Source organism: Engraulis encrasicolus, chromosome 5 (assembly GCF_034702125.1).
Source record: "Engraulis encrasicolus isolate BLACKSEA-1 chromosome 5, IST_EnEncr_1.0, whole genome shotgun sequence".
Classification (NCBI taxonomy): Eukaryota; Metazoa; Chordata; class Actinopteri; order Clupeiformes; family Engraulidae; genus Engraulis; species Engraulis encrasicolus.
The window spans coordinates 7,185,628-7,199,377 of record NC_085861.1 but is presented as its reverse complement, the minus strand read 5'-3'; the positions used below and the strand labels follow the sequence as shown (position 1 = coordinate 7,199,377).

General features: G+C 42.2%; 1 protein-coding gene across 1 annotated transcript; it reads left to right on the top strand.

The window, feature by feature from the left end:
- The first annotated feature begins 3,696 nt into the window (after positions 1–3,696).
- On the top strand, positions 3,697–7,608 carry LOC134448267 (piggyBac transposable element-derived protein 4-like). The gene is made up of 3 exons (XM_063197963.1): positions 3,697–4,781; positions 5,465–6,823; positions 6,936–7,608. The coding sequence occupies exons 1-3, from the start codon at positions 4,606–4,608 to the stop codon at positions 7,369–7,371; spliced, it is 1,971 nt and encodes a 656-aa protein (XP_063054033.1). The 5' UTR covers positions 3,697–4,605; the 3' UTR covers positions 7,372–7,608.
- The last annotated feature ends 6,142 nt before the right edge of the window (positions 7,609–13,750 follow it).

Sequence of the window (13,750 nt, the reverse complement as noted above, 5' to 3'; positions counted from 1 at the left end):
ATTAAAAATGTACACAATCGGTATACCTTGGCCCACCTTTACATAAACTCTGTATGAGTGCATGCATGTTTACAAAGATGAACGTGAACTAAATTAAACTGTGACACTGCAGTTCCTTTAATGAATTTCTCCACGACAAAACAGTCGTGACTCCTCCGTGTATTGAAAACCAGACATTCCGTTAGTTTTCCAGCACTTTTTGTTTTTGTTGGCTGGAAACAAACAATGAGATGCACTGTAATTAATACAAATATCAGCAACCTTTCATCAGAATCATTATGATTGCGTAAATATTTATTTTCACAAATGTAAACATTGCATTTAATAGCATTTCTGTGGGATTTCTTCTTCGCTTCCCTTGAGACTTGGAACACCATGACTTCTACAACACACGTAATGTAATATATACATCTACACATACGTACTGTCTTGCTAGGCTGTGAGCCAGAGCCCAAATTTTCACATATTGGTATCACCTGGGGTGGCAGTCTATCAATGGTACATTATTTTTACAATTACAGAGAAATAAGGAAGCCTTAGGATGAAGCTATGTATGGGAACTTCAAATGTGGTCAACATGAAACAGCATGAAACAGCACGAAAGCAAAACCTACTTCTGCAATGTCCCCTTCACTCATGTCCAAACCTGCCACAGAAAGAAAAGAAGAGACAAACTTATTGCTGTTACAAGGTCATCATATTTCCCGAAGTTGCCAACTAATGCCGTTCATATTCTTTCTTACCTTTGTTGATTTCAGTTATGTCCAAGACGTTTTCGAGCTCTATAAAGAAAAATGACCAACAAATGAGCAAAAATTCAGCAAATGGCAAATGAACGATTTGTGTTCCAAGGCATTCATCCTGTTACTTTGTGCATGCAGTGTGTGTGTACAGTAGCACTTACCAATTATGTTAGGCAAGGGCTAATGGCAAATATGGGAAAATAAATGTAGAGTAAATTAGTTGACACACAAAAAATGCTGAGTTTTTATTTTACTATTATGACTATTTCCCATGTGGAATGCTCAAACTCACCACCGATAGTGCACCCCACAAACACTGAGTTATGAGGAGGATGTGAAGCATGTCCATTCTCTCTGAGCGCATAAACAACCTGTTGATACATTTTTGACCAGAATAATTTAAAAAGGTTACTAACATGCAATTAATAACAACATTGACACTTTTGACAATGGCTTACTTTAAAGAGCACTTTCCATACAACAGTGGTTGACCAAAGCTGCAGTACTATACAGTACATCTCTTCACAGTCTGTCTATAGGCTTCACACTGCAAACCCTAACCTTGTTTTTCTTCATTCAATATACTAGTAGCCTATATCATAAACAGTAGAAACATATGCCTACAGTGCTTGTAAACCAGATTTGACTTCAAAATCCCAAGCTAACTTGTGATCAACAGCAAATCCTTACTAAATATTCAACTTCTTTTGTTTCAGACATGTAAAAGTTTGTTACATGTCTGAAACAAAGAACTTGAATATTTAATTTAACCTCAAGACATAATGAACATCATACATCTAGCAAATCCTTACCTTAGCTTATCTGTTACTGGTGAAGTCCACACACTGTCCGCACTGATAGGTGATGTGGCCACAAGCAGCTGCTTATATGGCCAGTTAGAAGTAGACAACTGTAACAGATTTGTTATTTCAAAGCTACATTTGGCAGCCTGTTCTGTGTGTGTGTGTGTGTGCGTGTGCGTGCATGTGCGTGTGTGTGTGTGTCCGTGTGCGTGTACGTGTGCGCGTGCGCGTGTGCGTGCGTGCGTGCGTGCATGCGTGTGCGCGCGTGTGTGTGTCTACGCATGTGTGTAGCTCCAGATATTTTCCGTTGACTTCTTTTGTTAATTTGTCGGACACAATACACTTTTTGAACCTGCAAGCCTTGTGTGCGCCTCATCTTTTTGACTGTCCTACGCATGTGTGCGTGCATGTCTGTCCATTTGAGTGTGTGTGTGTGTGTTTGATGTGAGAATGGTGGGTAAGGGAACAGAACAGCTTGTTCGAAAAGACTCAATTATACATATAGTATCATTCATAAAATTGTAATCGGTTTACTAAAGAAACTCTACTGTTCGAGGCTCCCAGATGGAGTTACTGCTGACATTGTATCTGAAGAGTAACAGCTCAGTGCCAGGGAGGAAGTGGAACAAAAGAACACATTGTCATGTGTAGTAGCAGGTTTGTCCTAACTTTTATTAAGCTATTTCTCATGTTTACACTCTTTCTCCATGTAGAAAGTGAAAAGTGAAAGTGAAAGCCCATTGGAAACTCCAACTCCCATTGTCATTGTGACACAGCACACAAGAGAACACTGCACACAACGAAATTGCATTTATGCCTCACCCGTGCAAGGGGGCAGCCCTCAGTGGCGCCCCTGGGGAGCAGTGCGGCAGGACGTTACCATGCTCGGGGTACCTCAGTCTCATGGAGGAGGATGGGGGAGAGCACTGGTTGATTGTCGGGAGTTGAACCTGCAACCTTTGGGCTACAAGTCTGACATCATAACCGCTTACCCATGACTGCCCTCCGACAGTGGGTACTGGCTGGAATAGTCCAATTTGCAAAATAGAGGCCTAAGTGGTGAAGGGAACCATACCTGTATTACTAACAAAGGGCATGCCTGCTACAGTGGATCTTACATGTAGGTCTATGTCTGTTTTTCTTCATCATGCACACATAATCATGTGCTGGAATCTGTTTGAAGTAATTACTGTACAGTGGGGGGCGCTGGTATACCCTGAAGTTGACATCCAGTCAGGCGGTTGCCACCTACTGCCTCCACTCACTTTTGAAACTGGCTGATGCATCAGGCAGGACAACGTCACACCCCTTTGAAAAAAATTAAGACAAACTTGAACAAAACTCGACATAGCACATAAGCCTCAGATATGGACTAGCACCTACAAATATATATGAAATAGCTGTGTGTGTGTGCATGTGTGTGAGTGTGTGTGTGTGTGTGTGCGTGTGTCACAGAAGTACCTGCCATTGAAAATACTTTCACTGACTCAAGTGCTGGACGAGTACAGACCCAAACTATGCTGTACAGACAAAAAGGGCAAAACATTTAATAGACCCCTGTCAACGCTTGAATGCTGCTCCATGGGAGGGATCTTAGCGATGACAGCAGGATGGGAATCTGTAATAATAACACAGCTATGGTTGGGTGTCATGCACAGATCCGCACTGTCACATACATTTCACTACAAGACATTGACATTGATATGTCACTTATTCTAACAGGGAACTGTTGTTTATGTTATTGTGCTTTTATTATCTAGCTCTGTTACAGGCCAAATGTAATGCCAATAATGTAATAACTGTCAATAACAATAATAATTTGAGGTGAAGAGGCCAGACACCATGATTAAAATTATCTGTCCTAAAACAACAGTAACCCAGGCCTTTCGTGAAGTCTTTACGAGAAAAACAGAAAAAAATCAACTTTAAGCCTCGTGGTGCCTTTACGAATAGCCTCGTTTCTTGTGGTTGGGCGACGAAAGGGGGAACTGACAATTGGGGTAGTTTGGTTCTGGGGGGAAGAGTAATGCCGACGGATGTCAACAATCAAGCGCGAGTGAAGGCTAACTGGAAACGACGGTAATCAAATATTTCAAACAAGTGATTTACGGTTAAGTTTAGGGTTAGGTTTTAGGGTTAGGGTTAACCCCTTAAGCCGCACTGTGCCGCTCACGGCACGATGCCGCCATTTTGTTTTAAAAAAAATAAAGAATTTGTTGTCCTATAGACTGTACACAAGCTTATAATGGTCATACCACACACCGTTCGAAAGCTGAGAACGTCAGCTTTCATATGAACCCATCCTCAAAGATCAACACTCTCCACACAGCTAACAGTGGGCTAATCTTCTCTGTGTGTGATGTCATCAAAATTGCAACCGAAAACGGGGTGTACTTACCTTTGAAAATTTCTCAATATTCCCAACGAATGTTTTATGGTCCAAGATTTCTTCTCTGAGTCATCCAGTGTCCACAATGTTGGAATATCCAGGCCATTTACTTCAAATCCTTGTGTTTTTGTGATAATCCCAATGTTTCCTGGCTTCCTGCATACGTTGTGTAATTGTATTTCTTCACTACAAGCGTCTTTGAAGACGAAGGAATCCACTCCACCGCACGAAATGCGCAAAACAGTGCCTGAATGATGTTCTCGAAGGTCTTAGCTTTTGATTGACACCACCCACGAGCCAATCGGATCCTCCTATGGAAAGTTACAGGCGATTGAAGACCAATAGGGCACTGCTATTCAAATCTGACCTCCCGTCTTTACCTCGCCATTGGCGTAGGACAGTGAGAGTTTCGGGTTTCATGAGTCACTGAATATTATAGTTGAGATTCATAGCTTTCAAACGAGCTATCACTCGACTGCCTTGGACTTACAGAGAACCACCCACTTGCTGTTTTCGATGTTTGCGTAATTGCTCGCGTAAACAGCAAGCTGTAGAGTTTTGAGAGGACGCACCGTTACGCGAGAGAACAGTAGACTTTACACAGACTTCGGAAGACAGCACGGGACATACAGTTTGCGTACAGTCTTACAGACAGTCTACTGCGTGCAAAATGTCTGGTAAGAAGGCAACGAGCAAGAAGAAGAATGTTGCTGGCCCAACTAAGATGACTGCTCAACAGGCAGCCGAATGGATTTTACAATCCAGCGACGAAGAGTCCGACGCAGGGAGCATGTCATCGGTTGACTCTGTGGCATTTTTGGAAGGACTCGATCCAGCCTTGGAGATGTAAGTGTTGTTTCTAAACTTTCACTGAATGTAAACAGATGTCACATATTCATTTACACTACTGGATTGTACTTAGTGCTAGTTGCATTGTGCGTTTTGGACCGCATTCGAGATGTTGCAGTGTTGCAATGTTGCAATGTAAATACAGCGATTGTTCATCCACTACGGCTGCAAATGCTTTCTAATTGTATTCATTCTGCATGTAACCTATAGTGTATGCTATGATTATCTGTTTGTGTGTGAAGGCAATGGATGAATGGGGGCATTTGTCTGTACTATGTATTTCTCTTTCTGGGTGAACATTGTGCTGTTGCCATGTTGCAATTTGCATTACGAATATGTTTAGCTGTTTTCATCCATAATGCCTAATGTAAATGCTTTGAATTGTGCTTATGTTGTATTTATACTACCTGTTGCCTAGTGTGTGTGTGTGTGTTTGGTTCACAGCTGATACAAAGTGTATGCAATGGGGGAAGGGGCCATTGAAAGTCTCTCACCTTTTAGTGACCGAGTGCGATAGGGGGGAGGTGTGTGTGTGTGTGTGTGTGTGTGTGTGTGTGAGAGAGAGAGAGAGAGAGAGAGAGAGAGAGAGAGAGAGAGGGAGGGAGGGAGAGAGAGATACATCAAATTGAATGTTACATGAAATAATAATTTGCAATTATATTGTGTTTTTTTCCACATAGATCCTCTGATGCAGACTGGCTCCCTGAACAGGAGGAGGAGGAGGGGGAGGAGGAGGAGAGCCAGGTGGAGAAAGAGGGGCAGAGAGTTGGTGAGGAGGAAGGAGACGATCAACCATCAGCCTCTTCGCCGGCTACCACCAGAGCAAGGAAGAGGAAAGCAGCGCAGCCATCCAGCGCCACACCTGCCACCAAGAGAGGCAGAGGAAGAGGGAGAGGAAGAGGAAGAGGAAGAGGAAGAGGACAGGGAAGGCGACAGGAGCCAGAGGGAAATGGTCAGCCATGGCAGGGGATGGACGTGGATGACATCATACCACCACAACCATCATTCAACCCCGCTCGCGCTCCAGGGCCCCAGGTCGTGGGGGGGGTGCAATACACCATACTGCAACTCTTCATGCTCTTCATGACAAGAAACACCCTACAGACAATAGTAAATCACTCTAACATATATGGACAAAGGAACCACCCTCATAGATGGCATCAGATGTCCCTGGAGGATCTGCTTTCATATATTGGTATGGTGATTTACATGGGCCTAGTTGGGGCCAAGTCTGTAAGGGACTACTGGGCGAAGAACGAACTTTACAATTTCCCCTTCCCCACATCTATGTTGTCCGGGAGAAGATTTGCAGCTGTCTCCAGCATGCTGCATATTAGCCACCCAGACAGTGATGCAGAGAATGACAGGAGGAGGGGAACACAGGCCTACGATCGTCTGTGCAAGATCCGCCCTCTCTATGACGAGATTAGGACTGCGTGTAAAGCTCACTACCATCCCCAACAACACATTGCAGTGGATGAAAGGATGGTGAAATCAAAAGCCCGCTCCATCCTCCGCCAGTATATGAAAGACAAGCCCACTAAGTGGGGGTATAAACTTTTTGTGCTGGCAGATTCATCAAACGGATACACATGGGACTTTTTTGTATATGAGGGGAGAAACATGGCACTTCAAAAGGGGCTCAGCTATGATTCAGTCATGAATCTCGTGGACACGCGTGTGCTTGGCCAGGGCTATAAGCTCTATGTGGACAACTTCTATACTAGCCCTACCCTGTTCAAGGACCTCCTGGCCGAGAAGGTATGGGCTTGTGGAACAATTAGAGAACAGCGAATAGGCTACCCGAGAAGACGTCCAGGAGCTCTCACCTCTCAGTCACCACGTGGTACCATCCGCTGGATAAGAGATGATCCCGTTCTTTTTGTCCAGTGGAAGGACACGAGGGACGTCCGCTTGTGCTCCACAATGCACACAGCCCACAACCCACAGACCACCGTTCAGAGGAGGGTCAGAGGGACAGATGGCCGGTGGCAGCTGAAGTCCATCCCTGCCCCACCAGCTGTCACTGATTATAACAAGTAAGTACTTGAGATACATTATTTTATTTTGTCTTCAAGGGTATGTAACAATCCACCAATGATTGTAATGCTATGTGCTAAACAAAACTTTTGTAATCTTTTATTTTCACAGACATATGGGGGGAGTGGACCTCTCTGATGCCATGATCGGGTTTTACAACACCGTTCACAAGACCAGGAAGTGGCACAGGACGTTCTTCTATCACTTTCTGGACATTGCCATCGTGAACGCCTTTGTACTTCATTCCTGTATGGCAGCAGAGAGGCATGAGACCCCCCTTACACAGAAGGCGTTCCGGGAGGCCCTGGTGTTGGAGCTGAAGGCAGCGGGGTCACCTTCAACTGGCCCTCCTCCATCACCTGCTCCAGCTCCCCAAGGTGCACATCACAAACTGAGGCACTACACGGAAGATGGCACAGCAGGGAGGCGGAGGTGTGTGAACTGTTCCCTGAAGAGCACCACAGAGTGCACTTCATGCCAGGTAGTGCTGTGCTTTACGGTGAAGAGGGACTGCTACAATGAGTGGCATACAAAGAACAATTTGTAGGACTCCCCCCTCCCCCTCACTTCTCTTTCTCTCACTCACACACACACACACACACACACACACACACACACACACACACACACACACACACACACACACACACACACACACACACACACACACAAAGGGAAGAAAGAATGATGCTGGACTTCCGGACTGGATTTCATTTTCACACTTTTCATTGCCACATGGCATGGTTTGCACCACACACACACACACACACACACACACACACACACACACACACACACACACACACACACACTGGCACACACACACACACACACACACACACACACACACACACACACACTGTATTATACACTGTATTAGTTTTGTATTATTAGTTATATTGATATTGTTATGTTATGTTCTTGTTTGTATATAGTTGATTTTTTAATTATTTTAAATATTTTGCCTTTCTTATTTCTACTATTTTATTAAATACTTGTTCATACTTCAATTGTTTTAGCCTTTCTTTCATCAATACCCCATAGACGTAATAAGAAAAAATGATATTTTTGAGTTTATGCTTATGCCAATCAAATCCAAAATGTCTAGCACCCAATCCAAGTCCATGATTGGAAGCCCCAAGATGTTAGCTTTCAATAGAAACCAGAACTGTGTTTCTAGCATGTGGCATTCTGAAGTTACAGGCTTTTGATTCTGGTGTCCTTCTTACCTATCCAAAAAGGTTCTTGGGCATCACCAAAAGGTACCCAACAAAAGCGCATGGGTATACCAAGAGAAAAAAACCCATAAAATATTCATAGTTTGGTATTTTTCTTCCATTTCTTTTGCTGTTGGAAGCAGACACTTGTGTCTTTGGTCTCAATGTATCATTACAGAGCTGACAGGTTGCTGGAGCTGTCAATCTCAGTCATTTTCAAGAAAAGATGCTATACGGGAACAAAAAAACTATATTTTTATTCCATTCAAACAACTGTATTTCTCTGATAGAACATCATAAAATCATACTGACACTTTAGGCATAAACCTGAGAGTGTTACCTTTACAATGGGTACATGCACATGCATGTATCTACAACCATGTGGGATCTGTGCTACTTTCAAATTGGGTATGCCAATTTCGCAAATGAAGTCTGAAAAAGGGGGTGCGTCTTAAGGGGTTAGGGTTAGGGTTAGGGTTAGGGTTAGGGTTAGGGTTAGGGTTAGGGATAATGTTGGAGGAAGGGAGACATGGCATGAAGCTGACACAACGACAGCGCTCCCCTCCCGGAATGCACGCTTCTCTCTCTCACTCGCTCTCTCTCACCCTCTCTCTCACCCACTCTCGACGACAGGCTGAGGCTATAGCGTAGCGGCACCACGAAGCATGTAGGCTAGTTGATTTTCCACGAGAATGGGCTCCCTAAAAATGGGCAACATCCTCTAGTAGGCTACTCTAAATAATCTAAGAATAAGAGAAGATCTAAGAATAACATCATAAAAACAGCCTTTACTGGAATGTCTGCCATTATATCAACAGAGAAAAAGAAAAATAGGCCTATTTTATTTTTACTTATTATTGGTGTGAAGTTGTATTTGTAAGAAGAGTTCTGCAAAAGAAAAAAAGCAGTAAGATGCATACACTTGTGACCTTCTGACCTTCTATGACTTTCCAGCAAAACTCATGACCCCATAAATATGTATGTATGTACTTGTGTATGTACTCTGTACTGTATTCTGTATCATAGCTAGGCCTATATTAGTGTTGCAGCTGCTTGTTACTGTAATAACAAACTTCAATATTTGAAAATTCATTTCCATAAACTGATTCTATGATGATAATACAATAATGTATTATATAATAATACTTAACATTTCATTCACTCACACGTACATACACTCATTCACTGATATCCTATATCTGTCTGACAAAGCTCTGCTGTTGAGGTGTTAATACGACACCCTCTCTGCAGAAGAGGCAGCCATTTTTAAATAGCTTGCACACAGTCTCTCTGCCTGCAGAATAGACTATAGACAAGCTGGCAACAGCTGTCGTAAAAGGTCGTAAACCTCCTAGAATATTCCTAAACCACACACTACCCAACTAAAATTTAGTCAAATAGAGATAAAATTCATACTTACAAACTTGCAATGACCCAATGCCACCTTTCTCCGTGGCATTCCTTCTGTTCCTTGTTCTTCTGCACAAAGATTCCTAAAGTTGATTTATCTAGAAATAAATCTATCAATTTCCTAAATTACCCCATTAAATGCGCACATGACAATAGCCCATTAAATTTCAAACCCCAGAAATGAATACGTGTGTAAAGAGAAATTATAATTTGGCAGATTTTCAGTATTAAGGACTTAAACTAAAGGTGACTGTAACAGGGCTCTTCACACACTGGTGTCAAAAGCTAGGCCGCAGCTATAAATAGCTCACCAGCCTTGCGGCTAATACAGCAGACCTCAAAGAGAGACAGAATACTCCACAAATTTAGATCTTAACCTTAATAACAACACTAAAACAACAGTTAACAAGTAGTATTATAACAGTTCTTTTATCCTACACTGTAACTTAAAATAACACAACTTAAAACTTCATTAGACTTGTGCATGCGTGTCTTCACTGCCCATGCCACAACCTCTTAATTCCTCAACAAACTCATCAAATACACAGAAGTAACTTATAAAAACCATTAGTCAAACTATACTTATCTTCCTCATGTTATGTGTCGTGTCAGAAGGCAAATTGCATCTTTAAATGCATTTTCTAGCAGCAGCTGACATGTGCTCTCTGTCCTACTTGCTTCTGCCATCTTGGAAATGACCAAATGGCCTCTAGTCACATGGTCAACTGATGTCACAGCTCCAGTGGCCTCCCACGGGACAGAACACCTCCTTGAAGTAATCTGTAATACTTGATCAAATCAATTAAGCCACTTGATAACTCACAAAAGTCAGTCAAATCACAATTTAAACTGTAAGTTAAACATATCAATTCAACTCACCAATCCTGGAAAGCACTTTACTGAAAACAGATAGATCGCTAGGAACTTTTGAAATGGACCATTAAACAATTTCTGAACAAAATTATTTATCCAAAATCAGGGCCGGTTTTTAGCGTAGGCCGGCTAGGCGGTCGCCTAGAGCGCCATGTGAAGAAGGGGCGCCGAAATGGCGCTCTCCTATGCGTAATTTTGCGATATGAAGTTTTTTTTATGAAGTCGCAATCAACAAAGAGTGGCGAAAGCGCTCCTCACGGGAAAGCGCCCCTCAGCCAATAGTAATATCGCTTCCAACTGTCTCTGGGAAGTCTGTGAACCAATAAACAGACAGTTCTGAGAAAGGGGGCGGGACGAGTGACAGCCTGCGCTCTATTTTGAATTTTGAGACTCACTCGAGAGACAGCGAGGGCAAGCGCAAACAATAGTGCTGCACTGCTGGATGGAGATTATTATGTTCTCACTAAACCACTCATTGCATGATGCAGGAGTTTCAGAGGGTGTTTTGGAACTATGTGATTTAATCAGCAACCGTTTGTGATTATGGAAAGCCTAATAGTTATGAGGTTACTATTTGGAATTAGAGAGAAAAAGAGCTTTGTTTTTGATCAGAGAAATCGCTAGTTAGCATGCTAACATTAGCCAAGTATGCCAAGCAATGAAATCCAGTAAAGTAGCTGTTAGTAGCCTACTCACTACTCACTAACACCCACCTGATATCATAATAGGCCTACTTGCTTAGGTTGACAAGCAATGTAAAGTAAGACTGGTGCAATGTTTAAAACAATTTTAGCTGCCATATCTCCTTCCATCCACATGAATTACCTGCTTGTTGTAAGCTTAAAAAACATTAATTTCCAGACCAGAATGACATAGCCTACATTAATCATGTAACAGAACCATGCACAGCAGACAAGTGAGGCTATTTACTATATTTTGTATATTATGAAATTCAATAGCATGACAGCTCTTCTCCCTTTCTCTCACCCTGTCCCTCCAGTTCAAACACATAGATAGCCCCCTTCTCATTCTCCTACTCACAAATGCACCACTATTTCCAGTCCAGAAATGAAATTGGTTTGGAAGACAGCACAAATGTGTAACTTATTAAAATTGTTATGCTGCCATGCTTTGTGATGCTGTAGGTAGTGTAGATCAATGCAGACCTCCTTGGTAGGCTTATTGTCTACACATGCATTTTACATGCAAATGTAGGCCTACTGTATCACTCTCCTGGCATTTCAATTTCACGTTACAATTCAAACACATTGATAACCTCCATCTCATCTGGGGTTGGGGGCCCCACCACCATCACATCCAACATACCACACAGTGAAGCTACTTTCATGCGACTCAATCTGATGTGTTGGTCGCCTGTCAAAAAGAACCACAAATCCATTTGATGAAAAACGGTTATTGTTCTTGATGCTATTTAGTTAAGCTTACTACGGATATTACTCTTGTGATCTGTAAGGTATAAGAAAGGGGGGGGGCAGAACTCAAACTCGCCTAGGGCACCAAATAAGCCAGAACCGGCCCTGTCCAAAATTATTTAAATTATCTAATAAACTCTCCTGGCTGGCTCGCCAAATATGTTGTAACTTTTTTATTAACCCACATTGCTAATTAAGATTATTAGCTGGGCCAACAAAATAGTCCATAACCCAATTTAATTAATAACACTTAATCTGGACTAAACGCCAGTTGCACAATAGATAACCACCTGCCGCTATCTGACTTGTGTATGTTTGCCAATTTACTACTTAATAATTAATAATATAGAAGTACTTGGGTATTAATTATCACTACTACATACTTAGTTATTATGTAGTTCATTGGCCTCAATCAGCCATAAGCATACATTACCCATCTTTGTGCAGGAGAACAGAGAAGGAAACAGGAAGCCAGGAAATGTCAGGAGAGATAATTGCCATTAAGATAGTTTATTGATACATTGCAATTGAGAGAGCATAGTAACTAAGTTATTACAGTTAACCCTTAGAATACCATAGTATAGCATAACCTAGTGCTTTTAGCATCAGGGCTTTAGCGCCCATCTGCCAAGCACCAAGCGCATCCCCCAGCTCTTCTCTTGAACCCCCGCAAGGGCCAACAACTTTATACTCAGAAGTGACATCACATCATGTAACAAACATGGTCAAAGCATCAGTGCATACAAGAATACACAAGTCCTAGTCAGTTTAGAGTCTCCTCTGATTGATTGAAGGCAAAACATCGCTAAAATAACGATATTCTACATACAAGATATTATCTGTTATTTTCCAATAAATAATTGTAAATATTATTGAAGAAATGTTGTCTCAAAACTCACAACACTTCTCTGCAATATCTTACAATGGTGCAATGGAAACTCTGCCCTTTTGTATGACAGTGGTGACACTGGGGGAGTGTGGTGATCATGCAATGCATCTCCTTGCAAAATATTCCCACCACACAGCTGAGTGCACGATTGGAACAAGCAGGAGATTGAGCACAACAATAAGCAAAAGGGGGTGGTAGAAGTAGGGTATTGGGTGTGTACTCTGTGGGCATTACATGAAAAAAATGGTGCCTTTTTATACAAAGGATAATAATACAATGGAGAAGAAAATGAAGTAAAATGTTTTGCTGACAAACAAAAGACAAGAATGAGGGAACAGAGGAGGGGGAGCGGGTGAGAGTTGTCAAAGCATAAAAACTCCTTAAAGCGACATTCCAAATCCATTTTTGTCGAAAAGGAAGAAAGGAGTCGCACACAAGAGCTGAATGCAAAATCAAGAATGCATTAAACAAAGCCAAATAAACGAAATAAAATCGACAGACAAGGGGCAAACGTTTCGGGTCTAGCCCTTCATCAGTGTTTCCAGTTTGAAATATGTCATCGACGTATCAAATCAAATCCATTTTTGGGAAATAAGCTCATTGTCCACCTCCTCTTGAGTTGAACAATTGACTTTTACCTTTCTCCTGTATTCCAGTCCTTCTCTGAATATGTTTTTGCAGAGTGAAAATGCTGCTCTCTGCGTTCCAATATTTATCTGGCACTTAGCATCAGCCTTCATCTGAAGGCTAGTACCGGTACACACAAAAGGTCAACTCACCCATGTGCACCAACACAAGGGTGGCAATGAAGGGTAAACATATGGTAAAAGTTAACAGAGCTCACCCACTTCTCAAATATCAGAGCAGAGTTTATCCAGTTTATCTACTCTGCAGTGCACTTAACGTAGGCTACCTATTTAAATATCTCTTTACCCTTAAGGGGCAAAACATACCAAGGCGGAACAGAACGGTCGCGGGACAAACGCGTTGCTGGCAAAATGTGGAACTATGCCCTCCGAGAGGAAAGGAAGTGGGTGAGAGTGGTGGAAGCACGAGACCCCCTTAACCCCTTAGTGCAGAGCCCATGTTGTAACCTTACTGGCA